The 20,114-nt window shown below is 42.6% G+C and overlaps 1 protein-coding gene and 1 long non-coding RNA gene across 4 annotated transcripts in view; both read right to left on the bottom strand.

The window, feature by feature from the left end:
• Positions 1-382: 382 nt before the first annotated feature.
• LOC117533342 lies at positions 383-5,016 on the bottom strand. Of its 2 annotated transcripts, XR_004567116.1 has the most exons (3): positions 4,977-5,016; positions 2,997-3,162; positions 383-1,044 (listed from the first exon to the last, which is right to left on the bottom strand). It is a non-coding gene; the product is annotated as an uncharacterized LOC117533342 (long non-coding RNA). The 2 variants fall into 2 exon arrangements; XR_004567081.1 differs by lacking the exon at positions 4,977-5,016 and having other exon boundaries at positions 2,997-3,202.
• A 2,480-nt stretch (positions 5,017-7,496) lies between these two features.
• Positions 7,497-20,114, bottom strand: part of aqr (aquarius intron-binding spliceosomal factor) — a 51,063-nt gene continuing 38,445 nt past the window's right edge. The window contains exons 33-36 of one of the 2 annotated variants that reach the window (XM_034211296.1): positions 13,106-13,191; positions 9,885-10,059; positions 8,666-8,776; positions 7,497-8,120 (exon numbers count right to left, since the gene is read on the bottom strand). In XM_034211296.1, the coding sequence (XP_034067187.1) occupies positions 7,710-8,120; positions 8,666-8,776; positions 9,885-10,059; positions 13,106-13,191 (783 nt within the window). In that variant the 3' untranslated portion in view covers positions 7,497-7,709. The remainder of the gene's footprint in view (positions 8,121-8,665; positions 8,777-9,884; positions 10,060-13,105; positions 13,192-20,114) is intronic. The other variant, XM_034212073.1, reaches the window with a different exon arrangement.

Here is a 20,114-nt window from a genome sequence, read left to right as displayed (position 1 = left end):
GTAACTTTAATAACAATCTTACTTATTGAGCCCTTATCCAGTTGCAATAGGGAGCCTAAATATACACTCCTGTTTTCAAACAATGATTGAAGTATATTTGACAACCCTTAAAACAATGGGTCGCCCCAAAGCAGTCGCCACGTCAAAGTTTAAAGTTTTTCTAGAGAAAGTCTTACACTTTCTGCAAAGTCATGTTATTTACTTTTTTTTCTATCTCCTATGACCTAAGGATAAAAGCAGGTAAACAGAAATATCAAAGGAAACTATAAATCCATCTGTTTATATCTCCTGCTTGTTCTGCATCTCCATTTACCTTCAAATTCTCCAACATGGATTTCCAACCAAATACTTTGTGCAATAAGTCAGTCGACAAATACAGAGGGCAACTTCAAAGCTATTTAATCGCATTAAAAGTTTCCATACAGTCATTTACAAGTCTAAGCATTTCCATTGTTAAAATGCCATTTTCATTCTTATCTTCTGCATGCAGTGTCATCATGAATTAAACAGCAAACAGACCATGAACACAAAGCCTATTTTCTTCCAGACATACCCATACAAATTTCAAATCCGTGGTTAATTACATGTTAACAGATCACGGGGAATCTATTTTGAAAACCTTCTGGAACTTTGTTACATAACTTGCTAAACAGTTCCTTGCTGTATTGAGTGCCAATCATCTGATGACATCTCCACATGAAACAGATATTAACCCCTCTGTGGGACAAATAAAGGTATGATTCCCCTTAAAGCAAAGGATGTTTTTCAGTCGAAAAGCACCAATCTCCCCCCCCCCCCATCTCTGGTTCTGGGTGGATTTTAACACATAGGCTTGCTGTGCCTCATGTTATTGGCACAGGTGCGGCCCAGGTTGGCCCCCTCCAGGAGCAGATCAGAGAGTCTGTCCAGGCCGAGGCAGGTGGTGAGGGGGCAGAAGAGACCGTAGAGACCCCCGAGGAGGATGCTGAGGGGCCAGCCGATGAAGAGCAGAACCACCAGCCAGATGATGCTCCACAAACACGACCCGCTATCTGCCATCCTAGTCTGGGAGGTAGAGAGGGAAATGAGAGTGGGAGATCAAAGTGGACAACAGGATGACTTGCAGAGCAAAACTCATACAGCTATAACTGAGCTTTGAAATGTGTGGGAGCCTGGCAGAAGTGCACTTTGGGTTCAGTAAAAACACTCAGTCACTACAATAGCATCCGAGTGTGATGCTGTGTGAAGCCGTGACTCTTTAGTGAAGATAGCAGATTATCAGAATGAAACATGCCCGGTTTGATGATCTGGTAGGTTGTCAGGATTAAGCATTGGCCTATACAAAGCATGATAAACTGGTGTCACGCCCTGGCTCAAGGACGGACAAAAGAAGGAGAACACACACGATTCATATCCAATTAAAGTACATTTATTTAAAGAAACTAAGTTAACTATGAAGTCAGTTAATCAGTAATGTGTGTGAATATGCATCAGTAGATAAAGCAAAGACAAACAAACCAAGATCCAGTAGTGCCAAGCAACCCAAGAGGAGAGAGAGACTGACTGCTCAGGCACCCATACTTGTAGCTGCGCAGTCAACCTGAATCAGGTGTCAGCAATCTCTCCTGATTGGGGGGAGTGGCTGACCAAGGAATTGGATCTGAGGCCTAGGGGCCGTCACACTGGCAACCACAAGCAATAACCACCAGTCCTGTCTGCCTTCGAGGGTCAGCAGGCCGCCCACTCACGGGGTGTCGAAGACCAACGCTGGCACATTAGTCACCCGCTAATAGCAGATCAGCGGAGATCATGCATAACTTTAGTAATGAGCATTACTTTATCTGTCAACGCCGATCACAAACAGTGACCCAGGCCAGGAGTATGATTTGCTGCTGTTTTAAGCCATAACATTGCCTGTTGTATCGTCCGCAATGAAAAGTAGCTAATTGGAATGCAGTGCAATTTGTGAACACTTCCAACTTGATAATTTATGCATCTACACATATACTATACTGTATATGTATATCGTTTATACTGGTGAAATGTATTCGTTTGCTAACTGATAGCAACCTGACCACCAGCTGTGAGGTCAGGCGTGATTAAAGTGCCGTATATATTTAAACAAAAACTAAAACTGATATTGATAATATAACTTTCAGTTTCAGCAAGCTAAGCATTTTGCCTCTTTAATCAAAAGTTATACAAATATATATTTATTTATATATAATGACAAACAGTAGATGTTTTATGTGGTCTATAAATCTACAAAGATCCGCCCTGAGGCCCAGCCTTAAAGTTCAAATTGTAGAACTGATGGTTTTATGAGTGTGGAATTGTCACATGCTAGTCAGGCGGATTCCCTAAACCTCATTCAGCTGTAAGAAGACACAATGGTCAGATGCTTCCCCCTGGCAGGAAATACCATCTTCTTGATGATGCAATGTGTAATTTCCTGTTGTGACACTACTGTCATTTAGGGTTGGGCAATAAACGACACACTGAACATGAGTGTGTGTGATGGTAAACCCGAGATTTTGGAAATGCCTTTACACTAAAAAGAGAAAATACTAGACACCAGCAACTACATTTTCTTAAGAGGAACAATACAATAGTGCAGCCAGTACAAATGGACTCTGTCATACCATAAAATCACAAATAAAACACTTCAGTGCTCTCTGCTGCTCTTCCATAAAATGACTTACATTCGTACAGGTACTTTTTTCCTAACCACTCGACTGAATAACTGAATATTACATTCAAAATGCCTCTTTTCAGATTCAATGCCATTTTTGTTGCAGCATAAAACACATTTTTATGTGGCAAGTTACAAGTCAGTATAAAGATACCAATACCATAATGCATATGCTCATGACCAAATATACATTAACACTTCTACTGCATGCTGTTAGTCTTTCTCACACACTAGCTCATAGCAAAGGTTAAAAGTGAAAGCATTGCAGAGTAGCTATTAACCTAATGAATACCTGTCGTTGTGTAAGTATAAAAGACATGTTCACCTTCAGCAGAGAAATGTCCTGTTGGTTGTAGGTCTGTCTTCCAGTCTCTCAAAATCCTGCTAGAAACTTCCAGGGATGTTGTGTGCGAGCAGTAGTCACGTCCCACCAGTTAGCTCTAATTTACAACAACAAGGCACCACAGGCAACTGAATTCTCATGAGTCCGGCTGAGAGAAAGCAGAAAGTTAGTAAGGAAGTGTTAGCGGAGGGAGGATATAACACAATAAAGACTCTCATGTGACTCAGCGAAAAGTATGCAGGCTGTCATGTGTTTGTAGACAGATAATTAGTGCTATAATCCACCATGAACATGTGTGTAATTGTGATTTGTCCAGTACAAATCATGAAATATTTCACCATCATGTGATATATTACATTGTTCTAGTAGGCTTTATGCCAACATTGTCAAGAATTTGAACATGGGGCCTCAGCCGACAGGGATTATATTCCTTATCTAGCCGCTCCTTCTAATCCTTTCCTCAGCCGACAGAGAGGTACTACTCCAAAATACTCATGCGAAAACTTCGACCCGGGGTGCCCTGCTCTCAGAAGATGGACAAATAGACGTTACACGGCGGCGGCGCCACACTTGACTGAATGCTGAAAATATGTCTCTCCACATCTATCAACACATGGTTCTCTCTGTCAGGTCTTTAGACTGGGCCAGGCTGGAGCAGCTGTGCAGCTGACCTGCTCCCTCAGCCTGCCCGAGGTATGATGTAACAACAACCAACCTCTGGTGCATGATAATGAATGCATTTCCACTCTTGTGTTTTTGCCTAAAGGGCTGTGGACCTTGTTAACCTCTTCATTTTAAGTGGACTTGTGCTTTATTTATTTGTTTATTCCACACATTGCAGTTATTTTAAAACAAAACATGTACTCTTATACTGTTTAAAAATAATAATAATTATAGCGCATGGTGGAAATGAGCAGGGAGAAGAACATCTTATTTTACTCGTCCCTTCTTAAAAAAAAGTATAACCATAACAAAGTAAATTAAAAGCAATATTCTTTCAGTCACAGTTGCTTACAAATACTGAAACATAAAACCAGAACACAATCAAAAGTCAACTTCATACTGTCCAACTTTAATTCTATGAGTCAGGCAAGACTATATAAGAAAGGGGGTGGAGTAGCTATTTTGTTTAATGACTTATTTCAATGCAAGCAGACTATGTATGGAAACGTTGCTTCTTTTGAATATGTGGCCCTTCAGTTGAAATGCTCCTTTCGAGCTCTTTTCCTAAACATCTATAGACCACCCAAATACTGTGCAAGCTTTTTTGATGATTTTACCGAGTTGTTGTCTATAGTGTGTATTGACTTTGACCGTTTAATCATTTTTGGCGATTTTAATATCCATGTTGACAACCCTGAGGACAGAGGGGCTAAAGAACTGTTTTGTGTTATCGACCATTTTGGACTGACTCAGCATGTCAAGGGTCCGACGCACAATAAGGGGCACACCCTGGACTTAATTGTATCAAAGGGTCTGAACATCTCTAAGCTTGTGGTGAGTGATGTTGCGCTCTCCGACCATTCCTGTGTTTTCTTTGAGAGCTCTATTACCGTCCATACAACTGTTAAGAAAGAGGTAACCACTAGACGTCACTTAACTGAAAATGCAGAGGAAATGTTTGCTCAGATTTTTACTCCCTCAATTGCCCATACTAACTTCTCAGTAAATGAGCTAGTTTTAATCATCATTTTAATTCTAAAATAACAAATGTCATGGATACCATTGCTCCCATTAAAATAAAGGAAGTATCTGGCAAGAAAATATCTCCATGGAGAAAAGCCATGACTCTGAGAACAGCAAAAACTGAGTGCAGAAAAGCTGAACGCAGGTGGAGAAAAACAAATCTCCAGGTTCACTTGGAAATATATAAAGAGAAACTTGGTTTCTATAATCAGGAAATAAAAAAGGCACGACAGTCGTTCTTCTCTGACATCATTACCACAAATAAAAACAACTCACGTGCCTTGTTTGCTACCGTCAACAGACTAACAAACCCCCCAGTGTCGATAGCCTCAGAATTTCTATCCACCAGGGTCTGCAACGATTTTGCCTCCTTCTTCACTGACAAAATCATGCAAATTCGACAGGCAGTCAGTGCCTCTGTATCAGGTACAGCAAATGTTTTGTCCCTGTGTACACCTAAAGTCAATTCAGACATCATGACACATTTCCGTCTGATAAATGCTAAAGACCAGGAAGACATTATCCAACATCTGAAATCCTCCTCCTGTAGCCTCGACATCATCCCGACAGGATTTTTCAAAACTGTTTTTCATTGCTTGGCCTCAGATATACTACACATAGTAAACAAGTCTCTTCAATCAGGTGTATTTCCACAGGCCCTGAAAACTGCAATAATCTAACCGCTCCTAAAAAAGCATAACCGAGACGCAACCAAAATGAATACAGGCCAATATCAAACCTTCCCTTTTTAAGCAAATTGATTGAAAAAGCAGTTTTTCAACAGTTGAGTAATTTCATGTCTTTAACTGACGGTTTTGATGTGTTTCAGTCGGGCTTTCGACCTAACCACAGCACTGAGACTTCACTTGTTAAGGTCTTAAATGACATCCATTTGAACACAGACAGTGGCAGAATATCAGTGTTAGTATTATTAGATCTCAGCGCTGCCTTTGATACTGTTGACCACAACATATTGTTAGACCGTCTTGAAAACTGGGTGGGAGTTTCAGCAACAGCTCTAAACTGGTTTAGCTCCTACTTGAAGGACAGAACAAACTTTGTCTCAATAGGCAATTACAAATCAACCCTGATAAATATGTCATGCGGGGTTCCTCAAGGCTCCATCTTAGGACCTTTGCTTTTTAATATTTATATGCTACCTCTGGCTGAAATTATTAAAAAGAGCGATCTAAGCTATCACATCTATGCAGACGACACCCAGATTTATTTTAAAATTACACCGGGAGACTATTCTCCGATTAGAACACTGAGCAAGTGCATTGAGCACATCACTGACTGGATGACTCAGAACTTTCTCCAATTAAACAAACTGAGATCATTGTTTTTGGAGCAAAGAAGGACCGATTAAAAGTAATCACAGAGCTTCAGTCGGCAGACTACAAAGGAACTCACAAAGCAAGACATCTGGGTGTAGTGATGGACTCAGACCTGAATTTTAACAGTCACATTACAACAGTTATTAGGTCTGAAGAATATATCAAGGATTAAAAAACTAATGTCGCAACAGGATTTAGAAAAACTTGTCCATGCTTTTATTTTCAGACTCGACTACTGCAAGTGTATTCACAGGGCTCACTAAAAAATCTATCAGAAAGCTGCAGCTGATTCAGAACGCTGCTGCTCGAGTCCTCACTGACACTAGAAAAGTGGATCACATCACTCCGGTTCTGAGATCATTACACTGGCTTCCAATCGACCAAAGAATTGATTTAAAAATAATACTGCTAGTTTTTAAATCACTAAATGGCTTAGGACCGAGGTATATAGACGACCTCCTCCATCACTATGAAGCATCCAGGAGTCTCAGGTCTTCTGGGTCGGGTCTGCTCTCTGTTCCGAGAATAACCACTAAACATGGAAAAGCAGCTTTTAGTTATTATGCCCCAACAATCTGGAACAAACTGCCTAAATCATGCACGTCCCCTGAAACACTCCCTATTTTTAAATCCCGACTAAAAACACATCTATTTGCCGCTGCTTTTAATTTAGCTGCTCATACTCACACTACAGTATGCCTTTTCAGTCATGTATTCTGTTCCTGCTGTGTTTATTTATTTCATTACCTTTGCTTATTATGCCTGTTTTTAAATGCCTTTTTAATAATGTATTTGTGTTGTATTTGTTCTTAAATGTCATTTGCTTTTAATCTGTAAAGCACTTTGAATCGCCACGTGCTGAAAAGTGCTATATAAATAAAATTGCCTTGCCTTAATTACGCTTTCTTTATACATTTTCTTAAACATACAAATGTTCTTACAGCCCTTTAACTACAGATACCCGGGTTGGAACTTGGCTTTGTTTTTGATGTTGACACAAATATTGAGCCTTAAACTATGTCCAAAATGTGGTCGTCAAGCCTCAACCCAGACACTGATCCCCCTGATGAGATATTCTGCTGTCAGTATTCCACAAAAAGTTATGAATGAGTATTTAAGGCTTGGTTGAGTGAATGTGTACATCCAGAGGGCAAAGCCCAAATCCCCCAGCATGCACACTTACCCTTGGGTGAAGTGACTGACCTACAAATGCAGCTTAGTCGCAGCTTCTGTAGCTGGTATAGGCTGAGCCAATCAGATTTGACTTGTGTGTAAAGCAGAGGGTGGAAGCAGATGAATGGATGCAAGTATCATGACAGAGAGATTTTAACAAGGCTTAAATATGTGGAATATACGCTGTATTTGTCTGAGAGGGTGCGTGTGAGAGGGATACAGATTAGAACCTCTGTAGGAGCATTATAAGCTCATGCACATATAGTTAAACATGTCCCAGACAATGAAGGATTTGCAATTCTTTTAATAAAAAAGGACTGATGGTTACAAAATTGAATGGTATAGAAAAATGAATGAAACATTATCACCAGGATCTGCTTTGAGCAGAAACAAATAAAAAATCACTGACTTTCCACTAATCTTTTCTCAAGGGACAATCCACTCGGTCCCCTAAATAACTGAGGCCCTTAATTAGACAGCAGTCCCAGAAGAAGATGCTCTACTGCTTTTGCTCCTCTTCATTTTCCTCTTCGTCACTGTCGCTGTCTCTGCCGGGATGCTCTGGCATCTTAGCATGGCTCACTGCTTCTTGCTGTTCCTCCTTCTCCTCCTTCTCCTCCTTCTCACTGGTGTCCTCTGGGTTTGGCTCTGGGGTTGCCTCTCCTTCTGGGTTTGGCTCTGGGGTTGCCTCTCCTTCTGGGTTTGGCTCTGGGGTTGCCTCTTCTTCTGGGTTTGGCTCTGGGGTTGCCTTTCCTTCTGGGTTTGGCTCTGGGTTTGTCTCTCCTTCTGGGGTTTCCTGCTCCATGGGGGTTTCCTCTTCTGGTTTTTCTTCGGCGCTAACTGACGCTTCCTCATCCACAGCATCAGGCTTGGTTTGTTGTGGAGGCAGAGCCAGTTTCTGCTGCTGCTGCTAAAAAAAATGGTGGAAAGGAAAATATTTACATTATTACATCTTAGTGCGTTCTACTGGGAAATCATCTTTAACGATGGCAGTGTAGTATTTATTCCTTTCCCAGCAGAGAAGCCTTTTTCTCATTTCTTCTCCCCCTGTCATGCCATAATCCTCTTTTTAAGGCAGCACATAAAATATGAACGTAGTGTAAAAATCACCTGCGCTCTTACTATGCTCAGCTTGTTCATTCTCAACACGCAAACTACAACAACTCTTACATCTCACTTATTTACTGCTCTGCATTACAAATACTAAAATAGCAACAGTGACAGAGACAGTGACAGCTTTTAGCACTGCTTTAGTGTTGAATATCACTACGACTAAAATAAAGTGTAAGACAGAATTGTGTTGGTAAAACAAGTGTACACTCAAAGTAGTAACAGCTCTCAAATATTCTAAGGATTATAAGCCTCTCCTTTTCGAAGCGACAACATGCTGCTGGTTGATTTGAATGATACAGTAAAACATCCTTTGACACTCATTGTATTTATGAAATGTTTTACCTGTCGGTGCTTCTGGGAGGTCTGGATCATGTGCATGTACATGTTGTACACCATGTTGGTCATCTCTGGCATGTTCTTGATGATTTGGTCTTTCTGTCCAGAAGCATCTCTCTGAGGGAAGGAAGGAGAAAGATGACGTGAAGGGAATGGTAATGATGTATATCGGTCTTGTTAGCACACACACTATGGTTAACTATTGATTTGATGCAAATGTGCACAGAAATTACAATTCCACTATGTTCGTTATTTGAAAGCAAATTTCTCGCCCACTGTATCCTGCGATTGCTGCTCACGTACTATCAAGAGGTTTGGAGTTTTTAATTGACAGTATCAGTATGCAGACAGAGCCGTGCAGCCTAAACTGAGGAGCAAAGCGAGCAGAATGTTTAATCTGCTTGCTCCTAAAGACATGCTTGATGCTCACAGAGGCCCCCAGGGCATCAGTACTGTAAAACTTAACCATGTGTGGTTTTATTACTGTAAAAACATCATGGCGTCGAAGTGTTTCCCAGTGATTAAGTGTGATTAAACATGAAGCTTTACGGCCTGTCCAATACTGTTCAACGGTGCTGTAAATACGCCTATATCCATATGGAGCACTAAGCAGCATCCTTTATGGTTTAGTTTCTGCCTCTGAATCAGCCTGTGAAAGTTCTGATCAGTCAAAAGTCTGAAGCAAGCTGTAAGCAGCAGGGGTTACCGACTCCAGATAGACGGGCTAAGCAAGGGCCGCATGTGTGAGCTGTCCCCCCCGGCGACGAACACTCTGGAGTCAGTGGAAGTGTCACAGGCTGAGGGGTATTTTAGACGGCCATGTTGCCACACACGCCAGTCAGCGAGACACAGTGACCAGACAACAGTCGTCTCATGCTGGCCTGGCGGGATTTGGGAGAGTGCTTTAGCCTTCTGACCTTCGAGGGTTAATTATAGCCAGGCCTGTGTTTCCTATGCTTTCAGATGGCCCCTGCAGAATGCTGTTAACAGGGCAGGGCCTATGGGCGAAGTGGCAGTAAGACTTAGAACCAGCGAGGAACAAAGGGAGAGAAGATGCCATTCAGAATATAGAGGCAGGATTAGCAGAGTCAAGGGGCTTTGGAGTGCGCAACAGTTATGTGGAAACTGGCAAATACAGAGCTTGAGTTCTTGACTATCATCCAAATGTAATGGAGTAGAAGAAGGAAGCGCTTTGAGAAACTGTTTTGTGCCTGTGTGTACGTACGGGCTGTTCCTGGCTGTAGTACTCGTGTGGCCGGATGTGCAGCTGCATGGGTCGGGCGGTGAGCTGGTTGAAGACGGGAGTCAGCTCGAAGCAGTTCTGGAACAACGACACCCGGGCGAAGATGTACAGACCCAGCCTGGCTCTGGACATGGCTACCACCAGACGCCTCACGTCCCTGTGGAGCAATAGGAAAAACAAGTTTAAAATTGGTTTGATAGAGGGGAGAAAAAACATCAAAGAAGTGGGAGGCAAGTGTGAAATTGTGAGAGGAGATGAAGTCATGTGTGGGGGGCAAAGTCTAAAACAAGTAAAGGGATCACATTTCAAGGATGAAGTCAATATTATAAAAAGGAATGGAAAAATCAGTGTAGGGTAGGAGGAAAGAGGTTTAGTGAAGGATAAGCAACATGAAAGGGGGACAAATGTATAGGCTAAGAGAGAAATGAAAAGCAAAGGGCATGGATAAACAAAACACAAAGAGCGGGAGAGGTGGGAGATAGCTCACTTTTTCTTGCAAACCCAGTAGAATAAATAAATGTATTCTTAAGAACCAGAGAAACTAAGGAATGCAGCTTGGCTTGCTCTGATGGCCTCAGAGTTTGTTTACCTGCTGCATTTTAGAGAAATACCACTGAATGCCTGTATAACCAAGTTAAGCAGCAAAAGAAAAATGCTTTGAACATGCCTTTGACTTTATAGCACACATCCAGATATTAGACTCTATTATAATTAAAGTAATATACATTCATACGGTGGATAAGTAGCAGAAGCTATTTGACAAATTCAGAAAGACACAACAATCTGGGATACCATTGAAACTGTATGTATAAAATACACACATACATATCTTTGTATTGTGTTTTAGGTGTTTGGATGGTCGACCAAATGGAGCTTTGCAAAAATACACCAGCTGGCCTATAAATCTGTGGGACTAAAGCTTATAAAAATCTACAGAAGAAGGCAGAGCCTATGGGGGGGGGGGGGGGGGAAGTGTGGCTTATTCAAGCAGCTGTGCTGATACCGTCTTTGGTTTAATGTACAAGAATGTTGGCTTACCAACACACATTAACATATGGTGAAATGCAGCCAAAAAATAAATGTGGAATATGACCACCTGAGCACTTCATGAGATTAAGAGGATTAATACTGCAATATGCATGATGGGTCTCATGAATATGCAGGAGGAGAGAAAAAAGGCTTATGGAAATCATCTCGCAGGGTTTATGAGTGAGGTAATGTGCAGCAGGCTGGTAGGTGTATTTCAAATGGTTGCACCTTTAAAACATGTAACAAAATGAAAGTAGAAAGCACAACATTTCCACAGAGACAATCTTCACCAATGAGCACCGAGCTCAAGGAGAGGGGAACCAATCGTGGAGCTTGTGGCCTGTGGACATGGCACTACTGAGACGCCCACCTGTGCTGTGACATGGCAGGGCAAAGTGGACGCATGCTGTTTGCGTGTGTGTGTGTGTGTGCATGTCAGAGCGTGTCTGGATCTGCTCCTCCCTGTCAGAGAGGGTGCTCTGTGTGTCTGTGTGTGTGTGTGTGTGTGTGTGTGTGTGTGTGTGTGTGTGCGCATCAGCAGGAATGCCTCTCCTGACAAAGTAAGGGGTCGGCTTGTCATATGGTCAGCTGCGTCCCCTGCGGTTGTCACGACAACAGATTGCCATGAGGGCAGATGAAGGGAGGGGGTTGTAACGTGGGACTCAGCGGTATACCACAGTGATCCCTGTGTGGGAAAAACACAATGACAGCACAGGAATTTCCCATGAACCCCTGCTCTTTTAATCACTGAGGCGGCCATTCACAAGTGTCAGCGACGCCAAGATATGAATGAATATTAGGTCAAAGCACAGCTCATGAGAAAGGGAATTAAAGACAGTTTTTGTTTAAAAGCTTTAAACTCAGCTGTTCAGATGTAATGTATTTTGGCATTTTAATAAAACAACCTGCCATTGTTATAACATGAGAAATAAGAGAACATGCTCATCACTCATAGTAAGAAGCTGACAGAAAGATGATATTATCAGGCCCTAGAAGATCAACTTCATTGATGGAAGCACTCATCCAGGATAATGAAAACTTGAGTTATCTGTCAGTGAAGGGGTTTACAATAGTGCTGAAGTTGTAGCACATTGTTAAAGGAGCAACCTTTGACAACCTTCCCACTCTGTGTGGGCTGAGCATGAGTATAGGAGCAGGGAGCAGTGTAAGACAAGATCAAATGGATGATACTGAGAGGAGAGCAGGCGCTGGCAGCAAGATGAACTACCCTCTCTGTGGCCCGCTGCACTCCCCATTCATTGCTTTATCTGTGGAATGAGGAAAGAGCAAAATAGAGTTTTTAAGTGTTTACCTGCCGGCTAAAAGACCAAGCTCAAGGGTGGGGTGTATAGGGGAGGCTTGTATTTAGCTACCAAAGAAAAGGCTTTGTATTCGTGCTGGGGTTCCATTTTACAGAGTGTCCAGTGTAAGGGTGGGTGAGAGCAGTGGCAGTGCAGCTGGGATGAAGCTGTGAGCGGTGCAATTCCAACAGCAGCTTCTGTACATCACAGCCAGAGGCCAGCGTGGCAAGCTGGAGCACCGAGTTGAGCCTCAATAGTCTGGTATTAAAACATGGAGCGTATTAGTCACGAAGAGCTCATCAGTGTGTCATGGCAGCCGAGGAGCGAAAAGCCATTTCACTACGAACCGATTCAGTGAAATGAGGCGGTAGTGAAGAGAAGAGGAAGCAGAGAGATAAGGAGCTGGAGCTGAAGGGAGGCCAGTGAGGGGGGATAGCTGAGCAGATAGCAATGGGACATGAAACAAAAAGACATAAAACCTACCGCTGCTGTTTGGTTAACACTCCTGCCTCTTAATGACTATTATATGGTATGCCTTTGATCCGAGCAGAGCCCTTTGTTTGATACTCTCACCCCAATCAGCATAGCACAATAGCTTCTCTTAAACATGACAAATACATTCAGCTGCAGAGACATGCGCCTGTCCCGAAGCCCCTCTTTATCCTCCCTGCCTCAAATTTGAGCATGACAGAAGCACAACGCCTCCCGAGAGCAGCAGTCTCAGGAGAGTTTAGAGCCGACGTCTTGCTGTGTTGTTTCCCTGGAGGGTGTGTATCTAAGGTGCAGATCATATTAAACATGTATTTTGATGTAGTAGAAAAGCAGCTGAAGGTGTCTACTGAAGGTTTTCTGCCTGGCACTTAAAGTATTTACCTGAGATGTCCCACGGCTTTGGTGCGGACCAGGGAGAGGATGATGTAGTCATTCTGCTGACCCTGGAACCTGTCCACTGTTGTCACCTGCACAGACACACAAACATATTCATGATTAAACATACACTAGGGGTGTAACGGTATCCGTATTCGCCGCGTACCGTCACGGTTCGGACGTCACGGTTCGGACGTCACGGTTTGGACGTCACGGTTCGGCACATGCAGTCACACGGCGAATACACCTTTTTTTACGAGTGGGAAAAAAGTCTGTCACTCAGGGCAGTATTACACTATATATAATCCAGGGGGCGGTATTGCGCCTAAAAGCCAGCCGCCCGTAAATAACAAATGAAGAACAAGAACAAAACGAACACAATACATGAAGAAGAAAAGTTAGTAGCTATGGCGAGTTCACACAACAGACAGGAGCTAGAAGACCCACCTGCTTCTTTTAAATCAGCTGTGTGGGAACATTTCGGGTTCCCTGTGGACTACAACAATGATGGGGTGCGAGTTGTGGATCGGACAAGGACGGTGTGTCGGCGTTGTTCGACAGCGGTGCGGTATGCTAGTGGTAACACGTCAAACATGCTCAATCACATCCGAGTCAGTCTCAGTCCCCAGCGAGAGGGTTTTCTCGACGGCAGGTGACATAGTTACCGCCAACAGATCTGCCCTCACTACTGACAACGTAGACAAACTCATCTTTTTGAAGAACAACTTGAAAATAGAGTAAAGCTTGAGTACCTTTATTTAGGCATAATGGCCTCACACACTCACAAGTTAATTACACATGTTAGACATTGCTCCTTAAGGTACAGATTTTATTTTGTTTTATATTTATCATTGTATTTATTTTATATTTTGACATCAGGAGATGTTATACAGTTCTGTATTGCCTTTTATTGAAACACTTTATTATTATTTATTTTAATATTTTCAAGACATTCTTTTTAGTTGTACAGCTTATTTAACCTTTTAGTTTGACATCAGCCAATAAATAATATGGCCATCTGAGTGTGTGTGTTACTGTTTGTGGTTTGTTTTTAACTGTAATACAGTTAATGATTCCAAATGTTAGAGTTCCTTATTTTCTTACCAAAATTTGCACTACTGTTAAAAATAAATAACAGCAAAAACAATATGCATTTGGAACTTTTTTTTTGCTTTTCCTTGTTGTACCGAACCCGTACCGAACCGTGACCCCCAAACCGAGGTATGAACCGAACCGTGACTTCTGTGAACCGTTACACCCCTAACATACACACATACATATTAAAGATAGTGGCAGAGAAAATGAGTGTATGCATTTGAGGTAGGTGGAAGGATTTAGCTGAAATGTTTTGGAAACACGAGGGAGATTGCTTTCCTTCTGAAATGTTGCCCTTTTTCTTATTTGTTTATTTTTTGGGGGGCTGAATGAATGCTGGTGGCAGTGCCTGTGTTTGCTTGTTATTGCTGTTATCTCCGCAGGCCACATGGGCAGCTAGCGGGGCTAATGCGGCTTAGAGGGCATTTGCCACCACTAGCCTCTTACCTGGGCCCCTGAGACTCAGGGCCAAGGTACTTGTGACCATGCTGCCTGACGGGTGAGAGATTATCGCAGGGAGGAAGAGAAAGGAAATCACTGTTGGAGTTTTCTTTTTCAAATCAAAAGGAAACTCATGTCAACCAATTTGCTTTCATACCCAGGTTATCCTGTCTTGCTGAGGAGCGTTCTTATCCCGTACATGAAGAACAGAGCTGTGTTTTTACTTAGCAAGTGCCTATACACCTTACATAATCCAAAAACATATTTATAAGAAGCTAGGACCCTGTAAAACGGAATACATTACAATACTAGCAGTAGCTGTACTGTATGTACAACTGCTCCTTCAGCCTACAAGATCTGTGCACAATAAAGTGTTTTTCATTTTTAAGTACGGCTGGTCATAACAAACCGATAGGATCGATGTTTAGTCCCACTAAGAGTATTGCCTCAATAATAAATCTAATTGAAATACAAAATGGAGAAAACACTTTCGAAATCAGCATCTCATCACACTTGGTAAAGGCAACCAAGTAAGAAGCAATAATGTTATCCTGAAACCTTCATAAAGTCAGACTGGAAGTAAATAATGGTGACACAAACAAAGCATGTCCTCCTTATTAACATGTGTACATAAAAAGGATGCTATGCTGTTGTAAAGGCCACATATGCGGCTTTCACACCAGTGCTTTTCCCTTTCTAGCTCCGAGCTAGAGCTTTTCTGGTTCAGCTCCGGTTTCCCTTTTCTGCTCCCGCTCTGTTCACACCGCCCAGCACCCGACTGGTGCTGCAGCTGCTGCGTCATGACGTCACCGTTTACATCGCTGATTTGCTCCCCAACGGCGTTACGGCGCTCACAACAACGGGGAACTGCGTCGGGTCGATGATCGTGTTGCTTTTAATCACACGAAGCCAGAATAAATTGAATAACGACTTCTCCAACCTTATACTTTGCTCCAGAGTGCCGTGGTTCATTGTTTATTAATGTGTTTCTGCAGCATTTACCGACCGCTGCAGTGCTGGCTGCTCTTCTACGGGAGTTTATTCTCCTCCGTTAGCTCCCGGTTAGCTCACACTGCAGCGGCCGCTCTAAAGTATTCACTGTCCGACTCACACAAGCAGCTGATACATATCCCCAGTTCCCCTTAGCCTAAGTGAATGTGTGTCAGTCTGAATTGACGCTGTTTGGTATCACAACACTGTTATGAAAGTTTCTCTGGTATAAAATGGGTGATGTTAGCATAGCAACCGAAGCTAAACTGACTACTTGCTATTGCTATCCTATTGTGGCATAAACCGTTTTCTACAGGCACATTTTACGGGCGTATTTTTATTATGATTCTACTTGTGATAGTCGGACACGACAACCTGTGCAGCCCATGTATTGATTCCATCCGATAGCTGCTATAATACAAAACAACACGTCTGCCTCTCTCCACAATGATCAATAACAGTGAACGGATGGTCAAAGTAAGGTACAAATAAACAGAATCACACGAAGCCTGGTTAGTGTTGCCTGACTTTATAAAGTGTGTTTATAAGCACTACTGCTTGTAGGCCGGCATGACAGTCGACCCATGTTCAGGGGAGGAGGGTTTAGTTTCCTGCACGCCTCGACGTAAGAGAGACGTAAGCGACGCCACCTCTTAGCTCCGAAGCTCTTGCCTCTAGACCGACAATTTTTTGGAGCTGGAAGTGAACCGGATTCCGGAGCTAAGAGCCGGCGCCGCTGCGGTGTGAACAGGAAAAACCGGCGCTTTTCAGGCTCCAGCTCCGAGCCGGAGCTGAAAAAGCGCTGGTGTGAAAGGGGCATTAGTGTGGTATCCAAAGCCCATCAGAAAGACCTCGGCCTTCCCTCTATAGATGCATCCTGTAGAGAGGATCAATGGAGCACCAGCTACCATTGAGAAGCCGCCCAGGCCTAGGACTACCAACATAAGAACCAGCCATGCTGAATACATCATCATGTGGTCCCAGTTACCTCATATGAGCTATTGCAACTTTTAGTGATCCTTTACTAAACCCTGTTTGGGTGACGGGAAGGGAGTGTGGGGAAAGTGTGTGTGAACGTGTAAAAGAGGAAGAGATAATCATGCAGCAGACCAACATGTCTCCCTGTTGCTATGTAGAACAGATGCAGCACCAGAGGCAACAATATGTCGGTTTTACACTAGCACGAGGCGTCATGGGCTGTATGTTAGAGTCAACTGTTTAATGTTCAAGTCAAACAGCCGCGGTATGCATGCATGCACGCACACATGTGACATGTAGAGACCGCGCTCCAGTACACCATGTGTTGATATAACTGTGGACTTAAAGGGGATATAAAGACATCGCTTTAATCAAAACATGGCAACTCAATACTGAAGTAGGGGCGCTCAAGAAAGGGAGTTATTCTGAGCCCACAGACAAAGAAGCCCAGATAGAGAATCTCCCCAAGGCGCAGCATTTTGCATGGAGTTTAGTTATTTATGAGAAATCTTCCAGGGAGTGAATTACCGAGGTCATGCCATTGTGGCACACGCATATCTGAGGACACGAGGAAGCACACCAACACACATAACACACTCTGAGATGCATATGTGTGCGCACACATACACACAGTTTATTGCTAGTAGAAGCTATTTGAATAAATGCTCTTCCATTTCTCACCGTGATGATGCTAATGGTCAAGCATGAATCTCTCCTCTCTCTTTACTCACTCGGTCCATCCTGCCGTCTAATTCATGGCAATTACGCCCTGGAATGTGCAGAAGTCAGGCTGCCAGATTATCACATTTTTCACTCTTTCTTAGAAGTGTAAGGTCGCGTTTCCCATTTCCGAGGCTCAGGATTTAATTTCCGTTTCAAAAGGCGTGATGGGACATGTTAGGAAGAGGTTTTTTATCTTGGTTAACACATCTGATTAATATATCCTGGTTCTGGTCACACAGCCAGATTTTCTTTCCTATTTTTGAAGAGGCTTCAGCTCTCAAGAAATGAAGGGATCCCACAGGAGGGATGGAGAAAGTGTTTGTGTTAGCAGCCATGCATATTAATGAAGGGAGGGGGGCACAAGGTGACACTAAGGATTCAACATGACCACTCCTCCCTTCTAATTCCTCTCTCCACGACTGTGCACTTTCTATCAAGCTAAACAAAGGTTTACTTGATCACAATTGCTCAAAAAGGGCTTGGCGGCTTTGGTAGGATTGGGCTGAGATTTGTGTGGTAAGAAAAGATGCAATGACTTTCGTGTCATGAAGTTTTAAGTGTGACGTCAATGAATCCACAGTATCCTGGTGTTTAAAATATACAGCAACAGAAAGTGAACTCAAATGTACCTTGTCACTCTGAACACATACAAAATGAGATATGTATGCAAACTGTTGTGTTTTGATACAGCAGACAGCTTTGGCCGGTGTGTTAGTTGTTGAGTCAGTGACTGGTGCTAACTGTCCCTTCTCCTCTTTCCAAACTCATTTCAGTCATCGCAGTAAAGTGGGATGGCTGTTGACATTTGCTTGGTTTTAGCTATTGTGACACATTCTCAGACACACTGTGGACCCAGCGCTCTGCGCCATGACCTTTCTGCTGCTCAGCATTTTCCCACAAGAGCCCCTCTTTCTCTTTTATCTCCCTCCCTGTCTGGCTATCTTTCTTTTCAGCAAATCTGACAGCCTGTCGCTCCTGTCACTTTATCACAAGGATGGCATACTGACTAAGGCCATGAGCACAATGCATGACAGTTTATTTCTAAACATTGCAGGACTTTTAACATGACTAAGCACAATCTATGGCTAGCTGTCAGAACAGTGAATATACTTGAAGACAAAGCAACAAGGATGTGTAGCACAGCAGAACAAAAGGCTCCGGCCCTGCAGGTGGTACAAAGCACCACGCACACAAAGACATAAGAGGGATCCACTTCCTGTCTGCTTGTTAGAAAATTACTGACCAATCTGCAGTTTGTGTTTCTGCCTTCATATGTGAAAGGATAAGGCTGATTATGTTTCTTATTGTCAGCAAATCCCAGGAAAACAAACATAAATAGTTCTTCTATTAAAGTCAGAAATAGCTTATTCCTCTGCTTAATGACTCCCTGGCTACATGTCTTGCTGATGCCGCCAAGGCTAAACGTTACATACCACTCACCGTGCGACAAACAGCAGAACACATATGCAAAATATTTGAGCAACATAATTGTTGATCCGCTGCCACTATGGTGCCCTAACACAGTGTTTCTCAAATGGGGGTACGCGGAGCCCAGGGGGTACGTTGGGGTACTGCAGGGGGTACGTGAGATAAAAAAAAAAAGGTTAATTAAAAAAATACCATGCATGATTACAAAAATAATCATAGTACAATAAATTAAATAGACGCTGAGCGGAAAGCCATTTGCAATATTATATTATAACGAATAGACATTGAAACGGAATCGTGGTTTAAACGTAGCAGCACTACAGCAGGGAACGTGGACAACGGAGAAAAAAAGAGAGCCAAAATTGAGCCAACAAAATGCCGTCAATATCAGGAGGCGTACGCTTGATGGGATTCATGTCAACAAACGGCAACGCGCCCCGGGCATTGTGTTATTTCTGTGGGGAGAAAATGGCCAACAGCTCGGTGAAACCAGCGCACCTCCAGAGACATCTCAGCACCAAACACCTGTGTCATGTTGGTAAGCCACCGGAATGTTTCAAGAGAAAACTTGCTGAGTACAGATCCTCGCAAGAGATGATGCGAAAAGCCTCCACAACATCCGCCAAAGCACTGGAGGCATCGGACCTAAAACTCCTAAATAGTGTAATTGCAGTGTTATTACATGGTTTGTTTATAATTGCAATTTAAAAAAAAAAACTCTTTCATGCATTGTGGTCACTACATTAGAGACTGCTAATTTAATGCTGTTTTCTTGTATATGCATGGCGTTTCGGATGGCATAGTTGCACATCAGGCACCACAGTGGATTTTTTTATAATATGTGTGTATTGTATTTTATAGTTTTTGCAAAATATATAATTTTGTTCATTGGTTTGCTAAATTGGTATTACTTAAAAATCAGTTTTTAAAAAATGTCTCATATATAAAGATGAAAATATCCTTAGTTTGTTGTAATTCATGCATGAAGGAGTTAATACATCACACACTGATGGAACATTACTATATTGTAATTATATATATATAGGCTTTTTCTATCAAAAATGTTCGGGGTCGGTCAGGGGGTACTTGGCAGAGAAAATGTTTCAAAGGGGGTACATTACTGAAAAAAGTTTGAGAAGCACTGCCCTTACACCCCAACTGACACTGCGTTTGCACTCCGATCTCACAACTTTCTCTGGCATGCCTAAATAGCTTTTGGCATTTTTAAGTGTGTGAAAGGCTCGAAAAACAGACACCAAAGAAAGGTGAGAGAATGTGGGCAAAAGAATAAAGAAAAAGGAAAACATATCCTAAGGCTAGCGGGGAAAAGCATTTAGCAGTACAAACAGAAAACGGATGG

Source organism: Gymnodraco acuticeps, unplaced genomic scaffold, assembly GCF_902827175.1.
Source record: "Gymnodraco acuticeps unplaced genomic scaffold, fGymAcu1.1, whole genome shotgun sequence".
In the NCBI taxonomy this organism is placed as follows: domain Eukaryota; kingdom Metazoa; phylum Chordata; class Actinopteri; order Perciformes; family Bathydraconidae; genus Gymnodraco; species Gymnodraco acuticeps.
Note: the sequence above shows the minus strand (reverse complement) of the source record. Positions and strands in the feature narration are given on the sequence as shown.